The 24,643-nt window shown below is 45.0% G+C and overlaps 1 protein-coding gene across 5 annotated transcripts in view; it reads right to left on the reverse strand.

Moving 5' to 3' along the window:
* PPP6R2 (protein phosphatase 6 regulatory subunit 2) overlaps positions 1-24,643 on the reverse strand; it is a 98,524-nt gene that overhangs the window by 30,340 nt on the left and 43,541 nt on the right. For 4 of the 5 annotated variants that reach the window (XM_066994421.1, XM_066994462.1, XM_066994532.1 and 1 more), the window contains 8 exons: positions 19,361-19,547; positions 18,504-18,641; positions 8,982-9,047; positions 7,421-7,533; positions 3,299-3,412; positions 1,936-2,062; positions 1,297-1,449; positions 439-642 (listed from right to left, as the gene is read on the reverse strand). In XM_066994421.1, coding sequence (XP_066850522.1) covers positions 439-642; positions 1,297-1,449; positions 1,936-2,062; positions 3,299-3,412; positions 7,421-7,533; positions 8,982-9,047; positions 18,504-18,641; positions 19,361-19,547 — 1,102 coding nt within the window. Of the gene's footprint in view, positions 1-438; positions 643-1,296; positions 1,450-1,935; positions 2,063-3,298; positions 3,413-7,420; positions 7,534-8,981; positions 9,048-18,503; positions 18,642-19,360; positions 19,568-24,643 lie in introns of all 5 variants that reach the window. The other variant, XM_066994570.1, reaches the window with a different exon arrangement.

The following is a 24,643-nucleotide window of genomic DNA, read 5'->3' on the forward strand; positions in this document are numbered from 1 at the left end:
TAAACATCTTCAGTCTGTTTTGGGGCTTCACAAGCCCCAAAATAATAATAATTGTTGTCATTTTACAAATACAACAAAATGTTTTCATCATTAGGACCAAAATAGAGAAGCTAAAATGTGGTTAGTTAGTTGTAGTTACTATAATGGTTCTTTTTTTTTTTTTTGTCCAAAGTTTATATGCATCTTTATAAAAAAATAAAAAGGAATTCACAAGCCCATTAAATGTGATGGGTGGTATGTTTCCTTGTAACCAGATGCTAAAAACAAATTTACAAAAGCAAATACAGTTCCAACCAGAACCAGCAGAACCAAGTTATATCTACACACTGTTAAATAAACTCTGTGCTCTCGGACAGTTCATCATATCATTTTCCTGCTAATGCATATTCAGACTGAATCAATCAGTCTAAAATTCTCAGGTGACATGACCAGACTTACATGAGTAACCATGATATTCTCGGTGTTGTTTTCTGGAGCCTCTAAGTTCTCTGTGGCCACATTTCCATTCAGCACCTCTTCTTTGCTTTCTAGGTCATTAGTAGTTGTTTTCCCCTCTTGCACAGAGTGTGAGAGAATAGCTGCTATGGACAATTCCACTTGGAAATGCAAAAAGTTATTCCATGTGTATTTAAAAAATAAGTCCTGGAGTAAAATGAGAAACAAACAAAAAAATCATTCTAAATACACATTCCCATTTTTAACAATCAAATTATATTAGAACATTGTGCAAGTAATTGTTTAATCAGCAATTACACTAAAAATAATTTAGGATCCAGTTATATCTATCTGAATGTGCTCAGTGTTCTCTGCTCTGATGCGTAATTACACATGAACTGAGCACAATGGAAACAACCTCATTGACAGCTAGGGCTCTCATAACACAGGAACACTGAAAATAATGTTATCTATTCTGCGAGTGAAAAATATCAACGAAATAATTGTAAGTATAAAAATAATTTTCTGAAAGACTGCCCTGCTTATAATGGCAGTCAGCCCTCGGTATTATGAGGCCTGTCTCCACAAGGTCCCCGAGCTTTCTCAATAACCAGACTATTTGGCTTACACGCTACTGAACTCTTGTAACAATAAATTTGAAGCAAGATGTTTGGTTCAACATACTAAGCAACTGTAATTGTATTACAAAAGCTCCTTCTTTCGGCAGATTAGGGAAATAATGTGACTGGCACACATGCAACAAACTACCTTGCACTAAACAGATGAAAGGGAAAGTAAAAACGCTCTCAGTTTGAAGTCGTTTCCCCCCCACCATTTGCAGTGTCATACTGTATTACTCACAAGTAATAAATTCATGGTACTGAGTCTGCATAGTTCCTGATTAATACTGGGAGTGTTTGTGTGAAGCAGAGCAGCTATTAGACGAGATCCGTGAAGACGAGCATTCCCCAGTGGCTCTTCCAAGACACCAATTGTAGTTAGGATTGCTGTTTTCTATCAGAGAAACAGATATTGAGAACCTCAACAAAGATCAACATTTCCTTTAGTGTATATGCACATCGATTTGCCTAAATATAACTACTTCTTACGTAAATATTCTCTGCAGGTAAACCTGAATTATCTTCCCACACAGAGGACAGCGTCCTGCGACTACTCTTAGATTTGTACTTCCAGAACTGAAGAGTGAGATCGAAATATCCACTAACTAACAGTCTCTTTCTCTCCCTGGCCACCCTTACATAAACCATCGGTCACATCTCTGTGCTTCTTAGTTTTCCTCAAGTACAATGAACTGGCTTTCAATTCCTAAGTTCCTAAGCACGTGAATTATGAACCTTAAGTGTGATTTTTTCTTCAAAAGATATAAGGTTGAGTTTGCTTGTCTCAGCTTAATACCCAGGAATCCCACGAATAAGTAAGAGGAAACCCTGAAATCCAAGTCAGCAGCAATTTGCTCCTGAGAAAGATGAGATGCCTTACCTTGGGAGGGCTGAGCAGCAGCTGGTGGAAATCTTTTAGCCTTGGTTCAATACCATGTAAGATGCTGCTATTGACAGTGTAAGACCTTTCAAATCCCTGAGTGTATGAGTCCATCAGTCCTTCCACCCTGTAAAAAGCAAAAAGCACAACAGTCAAGATTTGACAAAATCTTAAAATGGCCTCTAGTCACGCTGTCCATGTTGGTTATTTTCTCTTGAAAAACAACTATGAATATGAAGAATAATAACAGACAGCTACTGAAGATATTTACGTAACTATATTATCATATTATTTGCAAGATGATATTCACATAATCAAAGCTGTGAATGAGATGAGTGGGAAGACAGAGAACAAGCTGTCTGCAGAGCTGACAAAGACAAATTACTGAAGTGCTTCCTGGTTTTAAAACTTCACAAATATCCGAGGAGTAAAATACATCAGCAAATGTTTATATCCATAAACATTTGTTAAAAACTATAAGAAACTTTCCGCAAGTGTTCCAGAAGATGTACATAAGTATTCTATCTAATGAAATGCTAGAGCAGACGCGCAGCTATGCTCATACTCATACCTCTTCACTGCTAAGCAGTAAATCGTAACAACTATTCATAGCCCCTTCCAACAGCAAAGTCTCATATTGGAATAAAACAAATGCTTTCATTTCAGCAAGGCAGGCATGTTCTAGATAGGAACGCTTAAGTCTCTAACTCATAAATCTTCAGAGATCCCGAGCTCTAGACACAGTAGAATCAGTATCTCAACTTTTCAGTTTTAATTCTACATGACTCTGAGTAACAAGTCGTTTGCCCAGTGCCATCTCCTGTCTGCTTCTCTCTTCAGTAACTCTTCCTAATCTTCCATTAGCTTTGTCACTGTTCATTATTTTCTTCTTTTTTAAAAAGTGAGACTTCCAGTGTCTCTCTTCCTCCCCAGAACCCACTTTTTCCACCTCTCCTCTATCTCCATAAAAAGAAACAAAAATATGACATAGTTTTAAGGAACAAAATTAAAACTACATAGCCATATATACGTTATCACACAGATTAGGCAATGCTATCCCATTGTCCCCCACTCTGTGTATATTCTGCTGTAAGATCTCAGACACAACTCTGCTACACACGTGCAAGAGAACTGGAAGAGCCCATAAAAGAGCCCAAGATGCCATTTTGTCATGAAGTACAGGCACTGCATCAAACAAACAAACAAACAAACAAAAAAACCACCAGCTTTTCTTGTACTCATTTCTACACAGCATTTCACGTTAGGTCAAAAAAATCCCCCCACCCCACCCCATTTTTTTAATTAAAACCAGAACGGAATTCCTAAAACTGTTCTTCCTAGGGAAGGAAGTGTGCTGACTTACCCAGAGCGCCTTGTTTCCAGCAACGTTAGAAGAACTTGTGTTCCATTCACTATGCAATTTTCAGTCTGTTCTCCATCGAACATATTCTTCAGGAGTTGCTCCACACATTCCTGCCTGTTGATCAACACACACACATTAGCAGTATTAGAATGAGAAATGTTTGGCAGCTGCTTTAGTTGCCAGAAAAAAACACTTGTTTTTTTCTGAAAGAAAAGGTTTATTTTTATTTTTATTTTTTTTGCGAAAAAATAGAGACATTCCATTTTGCAAAGACAAGAATGCTTCTGCATTAGGTTCCGAACTTGCTTACTCATCACTAGGTAAGACCTAGTTACCAACACCCAGACTCCCAAATAAAGCTGGTTCTCCTGTATCAACAAGATATACCTCTTAATTATACACTGGAAGACAATCAAAGTGTTAACTTGGACAATTTAATTCATTAAAGACAATATGAAGGTATGAGCTCGTAGTCTAAAACTATCCACCAGAATCCCAGAAGAAAGAAAAGAAACATTGGAAGCTGACCCTTATCATTTGCCACTGGCACAGTAAGATCCAGGAGAGGCCAACAAAACTGTAAATAAGATGCACATTTTTAATAGTCTTAGCTATTATCCACTTGCAATATTTTCATCCATTCACAATCTCTTTGAGCCCTTAAATCAAGATAAGATACCTTCCAAATCCTGACAGATTTGGGGCCAGGTGGAAGGATCACTAAGTCTTGAAGACTCCTGGAGTCAAAATGAATCATGACATTCCTTTCTAGCCTTAAAAATGATTTTGAAAATCAAAAACAACCTTAGAATTGAAAAACAATCAGCATAAAGGTAACAACACGTTTTTCTCACTGCTATCTGCTATGTGAAATGAATAAAAGATACGAGGAACACGAGGTTTCGGCTGGCAATGTTACTCATCTGTAGTTAGTGACTAGAGCAGTGCCTACTTCCACCTCTGTACCGAGATTCTTTCCCCATGCTAATTCTGCAGATGTTAATGAAATTTCTCCAAAATCCAGCACTTGGCATGTGCCCTTCTTGAGTTGCTAGATCACATATCCAGCTAAAACAGTACTACTCAAGTTTGCAGTCTAATTTTTACTATTTCCTAACATTTGAAAAAATCTCATTTACATTTGTACACATGAGATAAAAGTGTAAAAATACATGAATAATATATGAGATACAACTATTTTAATAAATAGCATCTAAATACACTCTATCAGCACAAGCTCAAGTGGCAGAGTAAAGAAAAAGTAACCCTTTACTGTGATTAACCGAATTCACTTTTGTTGCATACAATTAATCTATGAAACAAGCTGCTGCAGACAGTTTCAAAAATAGTTATTGAAAATCTAGATTTGGTATTTATTCCGTAACCCTAATCATGGCTCCTTCTTGCAGCAATACTTGATCATTAATTCCTGATTCCTAGATAAATAAATGTTATCCAAAGATCAAAAAAGGTTACCAATAATGCCTGGAAAAATTACCAGAGAAAAGAAATGAGATGAGATATGTGACAGAAATGAGATGTGTGACAGCTGTGTGCCACCAGCAGAAATGTCAGCGGTGCAAAAAGTCACTTTCGTTCAGAGTATTTTTTCTTCTAAATAGTGAAGTGGTGTAACGATTTTAGAAACGCTCTTTGAAAGTGCAAAAGCATTTTAATCTATCTCATGGAAGTTACAGGTAGTGCTTGAAAACATGCAAAACATGGCAGAGACAAAGAAAACCACACAAGAGAGGGCAGCTGGGAGGGAGAGGGAAGGCAGATGAAGCAGCAGCTGAAGACCATCCCCGTGAAGTAGGAGCCAAACCTCAAACTGCAGCTTTGTACAATTCTTCGTGCAACCTGGGAAGTTTGCTTAAATTCTCCCACAGAGGCTCTCATGAACGACCATGGGGCAGCAAACTTCTGCCCCGAGCACAGCGGGGCTCCGCATCCCTCTGCTGAACCAGTGAGAAAGTCGAACACTACCGAGTTCTCTGGGCTGTCCACCCCTGACGCCGCTGCGAGCCCTGACACTCGTTAAAGGTCCCAGGCTTTCCAGGTGAAGCAGCCAAGCTGGAGGCTCATCGAACACTGAAAGGGCTCAAAACGGATTCAGTTTTGATGAGATGCTGAAGGCTCCCAGGATCAGGGATGCGATCTATGCTGAAAATTCAACATTGTGCTTATTCGATAAAAAAACCGCGGCAGGCCATTGGACAAAAGGCCTGATCTGCCGTATTTCTGCAGGTGCAATCAAGGAAATGAAGCATTTAATAAAAAGCATTTCCTCAGAGGCGCAGGTTTATACTTCAAGCCCGTGGAAGATCCAGCACGTATCTCCAGAGAACGTGGCTTTTCCGAGTTTGTGTGCAGCACAGCTCCCATCCTGTTTTCACCTGTACGCTCCAGCTCCTTTCCCAACAGATGCCCCTGCTGTTCATTTACCATTATTTGGGAAATAACTCCTAACAAAAATACTCTTTGAAAGTTCATCAACACAGTATTCCCTGAGTAATATTACAGAATTTAGCTTAAACCACTTCAGATGGAAAAAAAATCCTCAAAGTTTCATGGGAAGTTGCCTGGACATGAAACTGCAGGTCCTGAAAGGAAGTACTGAGCACCACCAGCTGGGACTACAAGCACTGCTGTATCCTTTCTTCAAGAGAACACCTTCTATCAGATGTAACTTAAAAAAAATGAAATAGTACAAATGCTTCTTTCGCAGGCTGTACACCAGGAGCATTGTATTACCAGATTAAGTCTTTAAAACAACCTGCACTCACCAACAGTTCCCAAATGGTGGAGTTCACTAGATTCCACTCCCCATGATTATTTCAGAGCGACAGACTACCTGCACTAATTTATACAAGATGATGAACAAACATGACAAAACAGCTTACAAACCAAAGCAGCTTTTCTGCTTTTTCCAGCCAAACTACCAGGCCTGATAAGAGATGACATCTCTACGTACACATCTTGTCTGCAAACCAGAAGTTAGGAAATGATAAAAACCAATCCTGTATCTGCAGCGTGACATGCCACCTCTCATTAAAGCAGTGCACGACGTTTCTGAGACCTGATGACAGCTCATGAAGGTCACAGGTGTCAGGGCTCTGAGGAAAAAGGACTAGCTGGCAATACCTCTAATGTATTGAGGTATCCACTGGGATGGTAAAAAGAGATTCGAATTTCCAGCCTAACCCTAACATCACAAATAAATGGAGGGGAGGCGATTAAAGTGTGCAGGGTTCTTTCTTTCAGGGTTCAACCAAATTTGGAGAATAAAAACGGATTAATGATTCAGTCTAAGTAAAAGCCAAGCAGACAACCTTTGGTGAGAAGAATCAAGAAGCATCTTGGCAGCACCTTATCTGTGCAGAAGTGCATACAACCCAAGGTCTACATAAGTTAAGAAATCTTCAACTAATACTTGGTTCAGAAGCCAAAAATAGCATGCCAGAGGACATTCAGAGCACGTAGGCAGACTTCAGAAAAATTTGGAAGGCAAGCTGGAAATGCCCAGTACAAAACAAAGTGCACAGTGACATGCAAGCTACGGTGGTGAGAGAACTCTTCCTGTTGTCACAGCATTTTCTTCCCCATTTGGAAGGACAGTAATCTGACGACCTGAAACCTGTCTGTACGGTGCAATACATTTACTGATGGGGAGGAAAAGTCACTGACTGGCCAAATAGGACTGAAGCCTTTCACATGAAGTCACACTCAGCACTGAAGAATATAGTGAATACAGGAATGTTAAGATTTGTCTTTGTGGGTTCTCCCTCAACTATTGCTGTCACAGTTCACCTTTCTCCGAATTCACCGTGAGATTTGAATGCACTCCCTAGCGTTGCCTTGCCTTGAACTGGACTGTGAGCTTTGAGAATCATTAACCCCGACCTCCCGCATTCATACAGAGCTACAAAAACCAGAAATCTCAACAGAGGTTGTTAAGGGACGCCACAACTTAGAAGCAAAATTAAATGCTTGGGATAATTGTCAAGAGTTAAGCCCAGGTGTAAGACTACTTCCTGCATGGTTTGTGCCTCCACAGAGCGATCAAGAAGTGACAGTATTTGTAACAACCAGTTTAGCAACAATCCCCTGACAAGTACTTACGATTCCAGTGCTGTGAGAAGTGGATCAGGCTCAGGTATATCCTGGAGTTGATTGCTCTGGTCTCTGCTCAGTCTTATGATATCACACAGGGTCTGGGAAGCATTTGATTGCCTCTGTAAACAACGACAAAGAGCACACTTCAGTCTGACTCCTCAGCTTGGCTCATTCTGGCTCTCAGAGCAACTTTAACATAGCTGGGAATGCAAGGAACTAACTAACTAAGAACTTTTCAGTACAAGTGCTACCATGCTCTAGATTATTTATCTGTTAAACATAATGTTTATGTGAATTATTAGAAGCATTAACAGATTTTAAAATCATAAAGAGGGTTTTCCTGAACTCAGAGATTCCAGAAAGTGAGAATTGTTTTTAAACTTTCTGACCAAGTGTGTTAACTTGCAAATTTCAAATACGAGTATTTCATTCTCACTTCTCACTACTCAGGAGGCTTCTTTTGCATGAGGAAAAATAAATGACTTGATAAAACCCTTTACAATTTAATTACTATGTATTAAAAGGCTTTAAAGTAGTATTTTGGTAAATTAATAGTCTCATTCTGGCTATCAATCAAAGACTGTCTCTAGCTTCTGTATGTGTAACATCTTATGCTGTAATTTAGCATTCATCCATAAGACAGTGCTGCTGAAGACGTACAAATCGGCATGTTACTTCCCATTCATTCTCTCAGAGGGGGCAATTTTGGCTGCAGTATGTGGAGAGAATCATACTGTTAGTGCTGACTGCTGGCACTCACAGGCATCTGTTAACAACTGCCCCATCCCCACCTAACACAAAGCTGCAGCCAGAGAGACCAACGTGCTCCTTCTGTTCCTTCTGCTCAGCATCGGGGGTGGCAGTCAGCACCCAGCTGACAGCGTAGCAAACCAAAATCCAGAACTAGAACTGCTGGTTTGGATGTTTGTGAAAATTATTGAAAGAAAAAAAAAACACAAACAAATGACAAAGCACTCACGTAATTTAATACTCACCATGCCTTTCTCATGAGCTCAGAGAATTGCATCTTGTATACTTTAACTGAATGTTTACTTACTTGTGGTTTAAAAAGACCTGAAGGCTACAGTGAACCAGTTAATTTAGAAAGTTTTTCAACAGTCTGTTTCAAATAGCTTGTTCCTACTTAAAATCAGGTAAGTTATTGGTGACTGTAAATACTGAGATGCACTGATGTAACACCAGGATGAACTAAGAAACGTAGTAAAATTAAAGTCAAAACCAGATCAAAAATACAAGAAATCATTTCAGTATTGCACTCTGCAATGAAGGGACGGGGTGTCCATCCATGAAGCTCATCCCTCATTTAGGAGGGTGATCTTCATGGATGGAAGAATCGCATCAGGAGTCCAGCTCCTTTAGGAGTTGGACTCAATGATCCTTGTGGGTCCCTTCCAACTTGGGCTATTCTATGATTCTGTGATTCTGTGATTCATTATCTCCTTCTATAAGGCACCTGGGCATCATTCAAGGAAACAGAGAGAGGTTCTTCTGAACCTTACGGGACCCACTATCCATAAACACAAAACTTAAGTCTTGTCATACTTACATCCTCATCCTGGCTTGAATGGATCAGTTCCACAAGTCTCTGAATAATTTTTGCTTCATTAAGCCACTAGAGGGAAAGGAATAAAAAAAAGAAAATCCTTGTTTGGTATCACAGAATTCAAAACAAGAGATCTTCAGGAAGCTTTGCACAGTATTGGCTTTTTGATGAGGGAGAGCCCTTTCCTTTTATATTAGAATCAAAGATACAGGCAATACACAATCTCCCCAAGGCACAGATACAGACGTATTTTAATTTGCATCGGTATGTATACCCTGCCCAGGGAACTAAAAACCTAAATACCTTTGGAAACCATGCAACAGATCAGCCATGAATGCGGTCTCACCTGAAGCAGCAGTAGCGTAACCACCACCATGTTTTTCTCCTGCCACTTCCCATTCCCACAGTCAGACTACTGCTTACCCGAAACCACTGCTCAGACTTTGCCATGACCCAGCAGTGCTGCCACTGGACCTCACCTCCTTGCCCTATTCCACACTTCAGACTACTTCCTTTTCTGAGGGCAAGCTTTATCTCCCTTCCCTGACCACGTGTAAACTAAGCACGCAATCTGCAAGTAATGCATTCAGCTTCTCTCCTTCCAGCTTCACCTACAAGCTCAACCTCTCCTTCCAACCCAACCACCTTCACCGAGTTCCTATGGTCCGCGCTGCAGGCAAACGCCTAGATCTGTAACATCAACCAAACTAATCAGTCAAATCAGCCAAACTAGTGCATTCTCAGTCGCTTCTGAAATGACTGACCAAACCTTAATTAAAAGGAAAATTACTTTGGAGGTTTCTGCAATGATATAATCTTCCATCACCCTTCAGATGAGTCATGGAGAAAATGAACAGTCTCCTGCCTTCCACCGCTTTGTAAGAAAGCTCTGTGCCTCTCTTCTCCCCTCAAATGCTAATTTTTGGTATCTATTCACATGACTTCAACCATGTCAAATCCTTATGGAGATTCTTTACCAGTTTTGTTCTAGCAGCCTTCCTACAGATCCCACCCTGTCCTCTCCAACGCCATGTTGAGTATGACGTATGTCTGATTTAGAACAAAAATCCAAGATCACTATTTTTAGTGACTTTTCCCATGAATAATACTGCTGTTTTCCTACTAAGCCTGAAATGTCTCACTTTGTCTCCTTTCTGGAGTCCCAGAAGCCTTTCCAGCACACAGCTGTGAATCCAAGTATTTCATTCGAGACTGTATTTTCAGATCTGTTTTCTGGAATTTCTTCTTCCTGACAGCCAGTTTACCCCAAAGTTTAAAAAAAAAAAAAAAAACAGCTTCCTAAGACAATTTTCCTCTCCACTCTCCCTAAAAACCTATCTCTTCAGATTCTTCCACTGGTTTCTAGTTTCCCAGCACCAAAATGAAACCCCTGACCCTTCTCGAGCCCATCGCAGCAGAGCTGACCCCCCGTATGTCTCAGAGCACGCCTTGCCATCTCCGTTCCACTAACAGAGCCCCTGTCCGCTCCTTATTTGTTCACCTGGTCAACAAGCATCTTTTCTCATCTCCATGCGCTTGGAAATGACGACTGAAATCCTTCCTTCACATCCTAAACCCCGGCCTTGTGGTAATTTACCAAAACAGCTCCAGCAAGGTGAATGAAAATCTCCTAATTTGTATCTTCAGAAACAACCCCCCCTGCGGGAATCTATCCGTTATGCCTCCTGGCAGCCCCTGGAACAACCAAATTACCCGTCGCTGTGGGATGTTTACGTGCTTCATTCTTCATCACCACTTACACACCCCACGTTTACACAGCACCACGACTACAAGCCCGGATTTTGACTGCTATCTCCGGGTATCCCCACAGCATAAACAAATTGCACAACTTCGATAGCAAAACCTTATATTCATTTTTACCCGCACGTTTCCTTTGTTCGCACAACGAACTCCGCAGACGTGGCACAGCGGGTGTTTCTGCCCCTTTCTTATCCCAGGCAGAGCCGACCTGCCAGGCCCCGCCGGCAGAGGAACTGTTTCCTACCCAAGTTCCACCTCTCCTTACGACTTCTGCAGCCCAGAAGAAAACTACTTACCGGCACTCCCGCACTAAATATTTTCCTTTCCCTTGCAGAGCACAGTAAGTCAAATCCCAGCCCTTCATTGCAGTTCAACTTCATTTTGTATTCTGTATTTTTGTATTCTGTAGTTTCAGCTTCATCAACACCCTCCCCCAGGCCCCAGACCGGTGGCACCTCCGGCCCTCATTAACAGGGAAGTCGCGTTAAGCAAGGACAAGCGGGTTTGCTCTTTTTGCCTGGACTGTCATGATCATGGGCTGTGCGGGAGGCAGACGGCCAGAGAGGGGTACTGAGGAGGGGGAAGCACGATCATTCACCTGACCAGAGGAGTCACCGCTCCTGAGAGACACAGAAAATGAAATCCAAAAACTGAAAGAATCTGTTAAGATCAGAAGAGCAATACCAAATTTTGGTGAATTAACAGGCACCCAGCGTATCTGGAAGAGACCAACTTCTCTGTCTCGAGGCCGTGGTCGAAGAGATGGGCTTTGACAATGACAAGAGGAGGAATACTCTTCAGTTCACTCCTCAAGCAAAAGCTGTGGCACTGGCAGGACTCTGCTCACCGGGCTGCAGCACAGCACTGCTACGCTCAGCACCTCCCCCGGGACAAGGCTCACACTTGAAACAAACTTTCTGACTCCATGCAGCCCAGCAGCGCGTTTACTCTCACCGGTAAATGATGCAGCTGCAAGGAGCGGATGGACAGAAACTCGTGTTTGTGTGTGACACGAACGGCTCTACAGGAAAATGAAGACAGCCACACGCAGAGCCAGCGAGCAGGAGGCTGCTCGTGCCGTGACGGTTTGCTGTCCGCAAACAAACGCTGCCGGCTTCTGGTGGCTGCTTCCTGAGGAGGAGCTGCCCCTGCCCACCTGCTGCTGGGGGGCACCTGCAGAGCGCCCAGGCACAACCGAAACAAGTGGGGCACGGCCAACGGGCCCGGACGAACCGCAGGTAGCGAGGGGCTGCCACGGAAGGGGCCTGAGACCACAGGGACTCCAAGATCAGTGCAACCACAGCGCTGACACGCAAGACATCCCCAACCGCCAGCTGGGGCAGCCACATCTGGCGCACGGGAGGCCTCGAGCCACCGGAGCCCCTGAGGGCCTGGAGCTTCCCCTTGGTGGAAATAATGGTCCTCGCCTGCGGCGCACACTCTCATTGAGGCACTGTGCTGCCAAGTGACCGAGTTATGAGGCCGGGAGTTGAGAAGACAATGTAATAGCAGCATGGATGCACAGAATTTAAACAGCTTTTTTGCAGTGTGTAAACACCCGGGGTTTCCTGGACCCTCTTTGTGCATGGAAGAAGGGACAGCCGGAGACTACGCAGAAATTAAGAGGATGGAGACTCCCAAACCACGAGATGCTGGAAGCTGGCAACATGAGAAAAGCTCTTTCATCACCGTGAGATGTGCGCTTACAGAACAGGCGTAACGGCGCCATGTAACAGGTGAGGAGCAACAGGTCTCCTCGAGGGACCCGTTGGAGCCGCCCAAGCCTGACAGGCGCTAACGGAAGGGGAAGCGGTGGCTGAGCGCGGCTGGAGGCCGCCTTCTGCAGGGAGGAACCCCGCACCAGCCAGGCCTGCTGCCCTGCCACCAGCTCTCGGACGTCCCAGCGTGAGGTGGGACTGCCAGGGCCCAGCCGGCCCTTGGGCACGCAGCCCCTCCTGCCGGCACCGCGTGAGCACCGGTACCGCTGCCAAGGGACGGCTCTGGCGTACCGGGAGGGACAGCACCGACCTGCTGGAGCGAAGCGCTGGAGAAGCCCCCGTGCTGCCCATCACATCCCCTGCCGGTTGCAATACTGGCTGAGTTTTGGCTTTCCTGCCGGCTCGGGCAGCCTCTCACAGCTGCTGCTGGCCACTTCAGCCCCGCTCCACCTTGGGAGCACTTCCCATGTGTGCGTGAGCCCGGGCAGGAGTTCCCTGCTCACCCATGACCGCCCGTGCCTGCCTCACGTTCTGCCCGTCGGGACGGACCGTTTCGCTGACGTACTCTCTAACTCTTCCCCTTCTCTGCGACGACTGCCCTCCCACAGAACCTGCTACTAGGCTCAGCAGCTGCGCAGGCCTCGCAGCAGGCATTACCAGTAAAAAGAATCCACACTAGGGACCAATACCACTAAATGTTTTCATGAAAGACTTGAAAATGGGAAAAAACGCACCCTTAGCAAGTTCATGAACAATGCCAATTTGTGGGGCAGCAGTGGATATGCAGGAGGGAGGAGTGTCATTCAGAGGAACCCATCCATCAGGGAGAAACAGCCTGGAAGGAACCTGGAAGGAACCTGGAAGTTCATGCTTTTTTATTGAAGACGGTAGTCAAACAAGGGACTCTGCAGCAATCAACAGCCTAAGTTGCCTGATTCTTTTAAGGATCAAAACATCAACAGCCACTTAGCGGAAGCATTCACATTAAACTTCCCTCATCTGAGGACTGATCTCGCAGTAGGACAACCTTTGTTAGAACGGAAAGGTATCTGCATTAGTCTGATCCAGCCCTGGGAGCTAGTTTCTTTAGGGCATAGATGGCACAGAGAGTATGCCTTTTTTTTCTTGTGTTTTGTTACCTGCAAAAGCAATAGAGAAAAGCAGGACAACATGCAGTTTTTGTGCTATGATCACTACCCACATTAGGCTCCGATGAAAAGGCTGCACAATACTCCGGGTGCAAGAGGTGAGAACTGGAACATCGGATCGACCAAAGCAGTGCAGAACTAGCGAGGGGTTTCTGCGGGAGGCAGAGAGCCTGGGAAGCTGCGGGGCCTCGTCCCTCTTCACCAGTACCCGGGGAGAAGAAACTGATCCATCCAGGGCAAGCAGATTTCTCGCCAGAACACCACCGATCACATCCTCCCAGTTACTAAGGAAACCTTATCAGCTGTGTGGACTGGTGTAACCAAATCTGCAACCCACAGGTGGAGTTTTGCAGTGACAGCCCGGTGACTCACTGCTCCGGCTGAGTCACACCAGGTTTTCTCCTTCAGACCTGAATCGGGGAAGACAGACTAATTCTTCTCAGTGAAGATTATAAAGCAGAAGCTGACTTTTTACACTTATGCAAACACGAGAACATGAAATGCACAAGAGACATCCAGAATAACTGGATCTGCCTCACAGGAATTCCAAGTATATGCCACCAAAATCAGACGTGGAGCCCTCTCATAGTGACTGTGTCTCTCTGTGTTTTTCTAGGTAAGATTGTACACTAAGAACATGCAGACAGAGGACAGACTTCTTTGATGCCATTTATCTGTCCTGATACTAAAAATGCTTCAAGAAGTAACCTACATTTGAGCCTTCCTGCTGCACAAGAAGTAAATTATTTAAAGTCAATATTATTTCTTTTACAAATTTAGAGACATTCCAGGATCAAATGACAGTGATCAAAGAAAATACGCTGTCATCCACCTGTACAATGTAGGTTTTGTCCAAGGATATTAAAAGGTAAGTGCCTGAAAGACAAGCTACCTGGAAGGACCTCCTTAAAGGTTTCTGACAAAGACTCTTCCAATATTTCCAACTGTGAAAGTCCGAAACAGGAAGGAGATAGCTCTGTAAAGATGCAATGTAGACAACAGATTACTTCACTTACAGCGCACCCACCCATGGGCTGCTGAATCTGGAGGCTTCCTCATACAGTGGTGCTTCTGTCGAACCCAGGACAGAAGTATGTAGGCACAGCATGTGCCAGCAAGGTTTTTTTCGTGATGGCACAGCTCTTCAAAGCAACAAAATCTGAACTACGCGAACAAAGCATTCCTCTATCACGCATGAAAAGAAGGAAATGAAAAAAGAATTATCATACTGTCATGTAAACTCTATGCCCTCAATTACAGATTAGGGAAGAGAAAGGGAAAAACCACCACAGACTGTAATTCTGCAGACACTAAGAACATACAAAATGGCACTGCCAACCTCTCTGCTCCTACTCATCCACTTAGCTTCTCCTCCTTTTCAACTCCCTTATCATAGTACCAGGCCATGCAAAAAAAAAATAAATAAATAAATAATAAAAAAATAAATAAAACAAGGAATTGATCCAGCTGAAAACAATCCTGGCAATGAATGCAAATAAGAGAGGTGTTTTCACAGTCGTATTGATTCCCTAATCCATGTCACTCTACAGCCACACTCCAGCTGGCAAAGATTCAAGAGGAGCTGGGTGGGCAGAACAAGCAGCAAGAGGCAGTGGAAGCAAGACTGCCGCTCTCTGTGGCAATGCCAGCTCCAAGTGCTCATGGAATTGTTGGCCCTGCTTCACTCGGCTCTGGACGTCAAACGCTGCACTAAGACAGTGAGCACCTCCATCGAGGCTAACGTCATCCCAGCAAGGAGCAGCCAAGGAAACTTCAAACGCGCTGAAAAAAGGTCCATTCAGCAGAAAACAGAACAAAGAACGGAGCCACCAGTACCACCTAGCAGTCTCGGAATCCCTAAAACAGAGAACTACAGACTCTTGCGCAATTATCAGGGAGTCTCTGACTTACCAAGTCAAAGGGACAACGTGGATATCAAACCCTAATGAGAGATGCTGTGAGACTTGGTATGTAGAGTATAATTTTACTTAACTTAAAGCTTAAGATGTCATCTTCATAAATCTGACAAGGTAAAACAGCACCTTTCCAGGCAGCAAGGAACATAACAAACCAACCGAAGTTTGCAGCAGTATTTTGCCAGCGCGGCTGTGTCAGATGGAAGTGGTCTTTTCCCAGCCCTGCTGGGGCACCCTTGGCAGCAGCACTTTCTCATGAACAACAGCACTTCTCAAACTCTTCTGGGACAAAGTTTTCAGCTTTTGCTAAGTCACACAAATGCACAGTAAAAGGCATTTTGTTGGTCAGATGGCACTCATGTTCTACTTGGGAAGTAGCTGGAGCATAACCCTGATACATTAGACCTCCTAAGATACCATCCAGCAGTAATGCACATCGGTACCATGCAGACCTTAAAACATCAAGTGTAACTGCTGTCACAGTGTTATAAAAATAACGGGTAAACAGCTAAGGCAGGGGATGTCCACGCGGAACACCATCTACTGCACAGAGGAATATGCGCAGATGGGGAACAACTCCTGACCGTGGCATTGGAGGACATACTCTGAACACACACGGCTCTTGGTGAACAAAGTTTGCATGCAGGTTCGGCATATGGGTAGAGTAATTAGCCAACTAGGAACTGTTTTAACAGAAGAAAGCAACACAGAGGAATTTGGAAGACATGGTATATAAGACGTTGATTAAATGCACACAAATGCAGAAGCGCAGCGCAGACCCAGACCAGCAGACAGCTGGACTCCACCACGCTGAGCGGTAACGGTGTTACGATTACCATCGGATAGCTGCTCTCCCTACCAAAACGTGCGGGACAAGCCAGCAGCCAGCTGTGCTGGGGGCAGGGCAGAGCTGAGCAGTCGGCTCCTGGAAGGCTGGGACTGGAGCCAAGCTCCGGAGCCGCCGGTTCTGACCAACAGACATCGGCATCCGCAGCACCACTGGGACCTGTCGCCAGGCTTTCAGCAGCCACGACTGGGAGAAGAGCAGCCACCAGGAGTGAGAGCCTGGGAAGATCTGCCCGCTGCAGCTCTGTGAGCTCCTGAAAAACTCCTAATGATACTTTTCCTTCGGCTGAAACCCAAAGAGCCCAGTACCTCCTGAGGAGCCCATCATCCCAAAGAAATACGGACTGCTTTGACACGGCAAACCGCTCACATCCATTCTAGCTACTACCTGACAAACAATACTTCTCCTTTTGGTGAAAACCCAAAGCAGTCCATGACGTGTAACTTTAATTTCCAATTCCTGCCAAAAATCAAGATTGCAAATTAGCTTTTCTGGGGACCTGATTTTCTGAATATATCACCATAATTACTGATACAAGGCCACTCTATCCATTCAAACCCACATTTCAGTATTGCTACTACTTTCCATCCTTCTGAAGAGAAGAGCCCATGCCACCAGATTTTTAACTTCTCCAGGATAATACTTATATTAAGACTATTTGGAAAAAAATATCAGGCACACCTCCAGTGCCATATGGTATCTTCAATTTGTTTTCATTTTTTTTGGACTGTGTGAAATCTTTAACAGGTGGGATTCAGGTAACAGGATGGGGTTAAAATATATCGCATCCACATTTGACAGTTTATGGATGGTTGTTATTTGGAAGCCTGGATATTGGGAAGTTTCCTGGATGGAAGCCATCCACCAGGGAAAAAGCTACTCAGTTAAAATGCCATTTAACATCAGAAGGAAAAATAATTGCATTTATGCTGGTAATTATTATGCTGCACTATTGCAATGCCTGTCCTGCGCTGGTGAGCCCTCTGCTTGGCCCCAGCATCTTGTCGGGTGCCAGCAGCGCCAAGCAGCGGCGAGGAACCCCAGCCCTCGGGCCATCCCTGCCTGCTTCTGGCTGGGCCTTTCCTGCAAAGCTGCTTTCTCTTCCAGGGACTCCTCCATCATCACTTTCCCATGTCAGTCCCTCTCTTGAAGACTTTTTTCTCCCAGTTCTTTTCTTGGCATTACTGTGTGATTTCTAACCATTTTGAATTGCTGACTTTCCTGTTAAAAAAAAACACAGATGACTGCCTTTCATGGGTGAATGCCCGTAGAAGTCTGTGAGGATCGATTCACACCTGTACTTTCTCCTTCTTGAAGCAGCAGGCGTACTGCACTACGCCCCGCAAGGCCGGGAGGGGGAACTGAGCGACGCAATCATCTATCGCGAGCCTCAGCAAAGAGCGGCCGCTTGCTCAGCGAACCCACTGGTGTGCTCAATGCTCTGGACACAGAAGACTTGGACAGCAAAGCTTGCCAAAAGTGTAAATACTGGTTTGGGCTTCAGTGACATGAGTACAGTTTTCCATACGGCACACCGTTCGTGTGGATTATTGAGCGGGAGCCAAAGTAGGCTTTCTTCCTGCAGTCCTCCATGACTGCTCACAGACGGGGGGATGAGGCAGCCTCACCCAGACTGGGCTATGAGGGGAGAAAAACTTGCCCTACCTGTACAGCAAACTAAGTGTCTCAGCGAGGTATTTTATAAGGGTGCATATTAAAGAGGAAGGGGGAAGAGGAGACACAGGATATCATCTCCAAAAATCTCATACACCCTTGAAAACGGTGAGGAATTAAACAAATTAGTGTCCCAAATGATTAGTATGAAATTCTGAACACTGGGAAAGATTACGAATTTCCTTTGTCAGAGCAAAAACAGATAGAGTAAACACTGGTTGCTATATGGAAAAACGAGTTGAAAATCCTTTGCTGCCAGCGACTGAGCCAGGCTCGCTCTGTGCAAGCAAACAGGCTGACGTACCCAATGGGACCGACGTGCAGACTCTAGCACTACCAAAAGCAGCTCTCAAAAGAGTGGATCCGCTCTCATAATAAAGGACAACCAGAATTATATTCCTTAACAAACAAACACAAAGCCTTGTTCTCATCTTGTAAAGAAAAAAGAAGGAAATTCTCACATTCAGTACTTCCTGCCGTAGAGTTGCGGGCTCCACACAGCTGATGAGACGAAGCAGGAGGTCCATCATTGCTGATGTATCTATATGCTTTAGCACCAGGCTAATAAATTTGTCTTTTTTCCTCAAAAATGCAATCACCTAAAAATAAAAATGTCACCATCAGCTGCTAGTACAACAAACAGACATAACACCACCAGACTTCTTCATGTTCTTGTCTCAACCAACCAGCCTTGATGCAAAACAGCTACAAGATTGAGAAACTCTCCAGACAGCAGACAGAATAACGTTCGCATTTCAAGGCAGCAGTAAATCAAATCTTTTTTGCTATCTTTTCTTTCCTCTCTGCCCCACAGAAGTAAGAGTATCAAGGAACTAGTGAAGCTGGAGAATTTTTCATTCCACTATGGCTTTCCAATAATCTCCATTTAAAATAATACCTCTGAACTGGAACACGTCTTTCTCTAAAATACTATACGGCACGTGTTTCCAGCACCTCTTTTACAGGAGAGAGACTGAGGCATGATTTATATAACAAGAAGGTTCTGGGCAATGATCAAAGGCTGTATCAATATGCTTTAGTACAAAAATAAAGCTTTAGCACAGGAATATCTCTGTTATTGTAATTCCAAAACAAAAATTATATAAAGGTGTCCAAACGAGTCAGCAATTCCCTTAACCAAGAAAGTTTGAAGAACTTTCCAAAGCCTACATTGCAATTCCACCCTTAAAGAGTAAAGCTGTTTTTCAACTCCAAGAATATAGTGAGAGCATGAGGATAGCAAGGACACTGCTGTACAACACAAACCGTGATAGTGAATTAATTTGTGCATACGTATCAGGACAAATCTCATCTCTACCTGTTCTGTTTTTCTTGCAATGAGATTCCCAATCGTCTTACTGAAGAAACTGGCAAGCAACGGGTTCAAAGGAGGCTCGTGATCCAAGAAGTCATAGAGGATATTCAGCAGAGTTTCATCCCCTCCTAGCTTGTCGTTGATCTGGGGCACATCCGAGGTCAGCAGTTCACAGGCCGTGTTTGGGTATCTAGGATGGAACAAGAACAACTAAAGGTGAAATGAAAACTCTCAAGAAAATCTTCACTTTTTAAAGTTATAAAGAGCAGGAGGACCACCCCTCTTGGAGACGAGGGGAGCAGAAAATAACAGGAGAAACGAGGGTCATCTCCATTAATGGCACATGTAAGGAAAAACTGTTCCCTTTGCACGTCCCCTGTGGGTTTTTACCACTGAATTATGCATTTCAGCTGCCTGCAAATCACAGTTAGTTCTGATCATTAAAAGTGGGGTTTAATCAGTTTCGGTACACTTAAAATCTCTTGAAGTCTTTTAACATAAATCCATTTGCACAACTAAAATTAACCTAAAATTTGAAGGCTGATTTGAAGAATGCATATTTAGCAGGTTTCTGTGATGTTTCTGAAAAGTTGTTCTTTCCACTACTGGAGCTGAATGAAAAACGAACATCCCATATGACTGACATCAGATAAAGACACGGTCTGCTCGAGTGCTTCAGGTTCTAAGCACAAAGAAGCATTTCTGAAGCCCAAACTTCCCAAACTGAGTGGCAGTTCTGGCCTTTGTTTCCTAAAGTGGTTTTAATTGTTACCAAGTGGTACAGAGAAAAAAATAAAACCTGTCTGTTTCAGCCTGAAGTCATTTTCTCTCTGCAAGCAGAGCGGGCAATCTGTTGGTGGTTGTTTTGTTAAAAATCAAAAAGCAAATTTGCTACATATTTAAAAATCAGCCAATTAAATTAATCACATCAAAATATCCTACAGAATAGTCTTGTTACAAGTGCGCATTCATTCCTTAGTGCAGTCACTTTCCAAGTAACAGCGGTGCCATTCCATGAGACACAAATCCAACACATTTTTCCCATTTTAGTAATTCTGTAAGGTGTGCTTTTTGTAACTTTAGATATGAGCCGACTCCAAAATCAATATAAAACACTTCTGCAATACCATGACCGTCACTACAACACAAAGGGAACACCTTAACTTCTGCAGAGCAGGCAAACTGATGCAATCTCTCAATAAACAGACAGATTTCTTCTAACCTTAACTTCAAATTAAAGAAAAATGCAGAAAAGAGCTGTGTAAACAACCGGGAAACGCTCATGTCTGCGAATTCCTTTGCAGTAAGACCTGCAACTGCCCTACAGAGTGCGGGTTGCAGTGCTTATCTGCTGTGCCTTTCTCTTAGCTGAAAAGAGTCAGACTTCTGCCCTCAGCACCTGCAACAGCAAGCCACAAGGAAACCTTGACGGCACCGCCTGAGCCTGAAACCGGGCCCCTGCTCCCAGCCCTGATCTCCCACCCAGCCCGTCTGATGCCCCGGGCGGTGCTTCCTAACCTGCCGACCCCCTGGCAGAGAGGGAACCGTGCAATTGCTGCAGGCACTCAGAAATTTCGGCCCCGGCCCCAGGCTGGCAAGGCAGAGGCGCAGCTTGCTGGGGCTCGCAGGAACGGAGCGGGCAGGAGGACGGTTGTCGCGGGGTGCGCTGGCGGCACGCTCGCTTCTCGAGCACGGAACGAAACGGAGCCGCCAGGACCACGGCCAGGGGCAGGACACCAGGAGAGGCAGATCTGTGTCTGACGCTGCTCTTGGCACCTGCAGCTCCTTCTCCAGGTGGCTGCCCGCTCGCCCGCGGGGCTGCCCGGGCACCGTGCACGCGCGGCTTCCCTCCCGGCGGGACGTCCTGCTGGCCCGGCGGCTCCTGCCCACCCTCAGCTCGTGCTGGGGCTTCCTTCCAGCTGCCACGATTCCAGTACGCCAACCTCACACCCGCCTTTACCCTCTGAACGGCCACTGGTTTACTTTTCTTATATTCACTCAACCGATTTTTACTCTGGAAGAGATCCCACGCCTCAGCCTTCTCAGCGTAGGCCTGGCTTTATTCATCCCGGTTCCATTTGGTTCTCGGCAAGGAAAATTCTCCGTGTCCTGGCAGCACGTAAAGAGCCAAGACAAGGCTTACAGAACCGTAACCTGTTCTGTACAGACACCGAACTGCTCTGTGCGAAGCCGTGCCTTCAGTCCCGAGCACACCTTGTGTTCGCTGTTTGTGGAGGACTTCCAGGCCACCCAGACTCAGAGGCCTTCCAGGATGTAAAAGCCGATCTGACGCCCACCAACGTGCACACGCAGCTTGGGTCATCAGCCGTTACACAACCAGCAGTGACCACATTTGCTTTACTTCTACTTGGCCGCACAATACCATGAAACCTTTCTACCATTTCATTTAACCAACCTCACTAATTTTACCATCTCACCATTCCACATTTACAATTCATCCTCCCTCGTGTATCACGCAGGAATACATCAAACAGGTTAGGACTCAGATTAGTGCAAATCCAGAAAGATGGAACTGCCCGTTTCTCCTCTGCATGTATTTCCTCTCTTTAAACAGTCATTAACTGGTAACAGAGCCCTTCTTTGCTCTCCCATGACAGCTTGTTTTCTCCAGGCTTTCCTTAGCACCCTAAGGTGACTTCTTAGGGAAGCGCTCACGCCGCGCGAGGCCCACCGCCCTCACCCACAGGCCTCACTGTCCCCATCAGACTCAGCTCCTGAAGACCTGCGAAGCCTGACTCCCCTCTAGAGAAGCTGTACTGGGCAACGGCAAGGCGACAGCACGTGGAAAGGTGTCTCGGAAGCACAACTTTATAACGATTTTTCTCCTTCCATTTGCACAAGCCGGATCTTCTGGCTCACAGACCTGGATCGCCCTCGAGTCCCACGAAGAACCTGGGTCTCATCTCCCACTTCTGCTCTGCTGGTGACCTGCTCTGTATTCAAATTCCTCAAGTCACTCAGGCAAATAGCAGCGAATCCCGGCAATTATTCCAGTGATTTTTTTCCAAAGGTACTTCCTCCGGTGCTCCAGTTTGAGACAGTTCCTCAGCCTGTTCCCTCAAAGGCAGACACCACTTGGGAATCCCCTTAGAAGTCCCTGAGGTGAGCACCACCGCAGACCATTTAATCAGATTTTCTGCAGTGCTCCCATCTGCTTCACACCCTGATCATCTCTCCACCCTACATGTTCCATGGGTTGCCTTGGTTTGACGGCTTTGGAGTATCAGGGGTTTTGCCTTCAGCAAGCTTTCTCAGAATGCCCTTGTCCAGTCGCACAGCCCAGCCACAGTAACCTTCCTCCACGTCTGGACACAGCCTTCCTTTTTTAGGATGCAGTTCTACCTGTACTGCGTTATTTGTCTTTAACAAAGCCAGTCTCCTACTATTTTAAATGTTTTCAATACAACCCTTGCACGCACCGTGTTTTTTTTTATCCATTTACAGCATCATTCACCTCCTAACCAGTCTCCCCACGTGTGCAGTTCAGTGTCTTAAAGTTATGAAAAGCAAACCCGAGCCCCCAATAATGCTGCTTATGTCTTTTTGCTCCTACGAGGATGGTAAGTTTGAGTACATTATGGTTACTGTTACAAAATGATTTTACAAGTTATGTTTCTTAGAACTCTCAAGGTTATATGAAGAGTTATTTTTCCTTTTTCTGACTCATTGCTCTATGCAAAAGGCATTCTTGATTCCTAAGAACTCACGCACTGTGCCTCCCTGTGACACGTATCCTGGCACCAGGTGAATAAATGAAATCTCTCACTCTTATAGATTATAGTGTGTCCAACTCTTACAGCCTTTTCTTCACCCCTTCCATCCAGGCGCTGCATCCCAACCATAATGCTTCCACGCTGCTGCTAACTTCATCTCACTCAACACGCAGCTCGTCGAGCAGTTAGGAGCTGTCCTCCTGAGCTGCATGGTCTCGAGAGGTTTGAGACCCCTTAGTAGGTTAACAAGTTCATTATAAATGGACGTAACAATTCAAATAGTTTAACACTACTTTGATTGCTACAGGTCTTCATTGGGTTGCTTAGTTTTGCATGCCGTGGTTAGAAGGGGATTTACTGTTGAGCTGTCCTGTGCAGCCTCCTTTCTGAACTCCACACATTTCCATCCTACTGACATTTCAAGAACACTGCATTGTGATGATCCCGGTCCTACAGCACGCATCCTTCTGAGCTGCACGACCTTCCAAATCTACCAAGTTTCTCTCTTCCCTGTTACTGTCTAAAAACTTTTAACACCTTTTCTTAAGAGCCAAAAATGCGGTTCTACTTGGACTTAGTCTATTCTTCTCCTGTAGGTTTTTATCTATTCCAAAAGGAGCCCTGGTTTTGAATACTCTTAGACTCTCAACCCTCCCTCCAGTGCCTCACCCTGCTTTGGAAATGCTCCATGCATCTGTGTGTAGTGCTGGAAGCACTTCCAGAGAAACGCTTCATGAGATGAGCTCTGTCCCAGCAAGCAGGTCGCCACGCAGCTCTCAGGAGCTGAGCACTCTCTCCTCTGCGCTGGGCAGTCACCCTGCCCATCACTACGCCTGCTTTTCCAGCAGGCACCTCACACACCGCTCTTAGAGGAAGATACACCACCACCATCTGACACACATCTCTAAGTTTGATTGTGGACTCAGGGCCCCCCCAACAGCAGATGCTCCTCCAGCTTGCCAGCACAGGGACCGCACCGCTGGAGGTACCTGGAGGCAGGCTGCTTCCAGCCCGGGGCTGCCCCCGTCCTGCCCCCGGGACCTGGGGCTGCCTAAACCACACGCGTACCCTCAAACCCTGCTGCAGAGGCATGCCAGCCTGCCTGCAAAAGCCAGGGGCACATGGAAGTAAGCGCTCTCAAACTGAGCTTCCCTCTTCACGGAAGAGCCTCCTTTATGGATTTTGCTTCTTGAGGAACCTGTTTGCCTCCACTCTCCTTATGCTTCATCTGTTTGGCAAGGAGAGGCTGTTCTACTTCACCCTGCAGCACGCAGGAGCGGAGATATGAACTGTCTCGTGAGAATCTCAAAATACAGGAAATAAAAATATGGCCTGGCTTATGAAGCACTAGAGTATTCCGCAGTGCAACGGGAAATGCACGAATTAGTGCTGGCACGGTCCTTGGCACCTGGTACCTCATCGTGCACACATTCTGGTAAAGGGCCACAAGCCTCACATTGTTCAACATCTTCTCAGCTCATTACCTTTTAATCGAAGTTTTCCTTTATGGAGGAAAAGTATTACCTATCAACTTCAGTAAGAGATTTGGGGT

The sequence above is a fragment of the Anser cygnoides genome, chromosome 1 (assembly GCF_040182565.1).
Source record: "Anser cygnoides isolate HZ-2024a breed goose chromosome 1, Taihu_goose_T2T_genome, whole genome shotgun sequence".
NCBI classification, from domain to species: domain Eukaryota; kingdom Metazoa; phylum Chordata; class Aves; order Anseriformes; family Anatidae; genus Anser; species Anser cygnoides.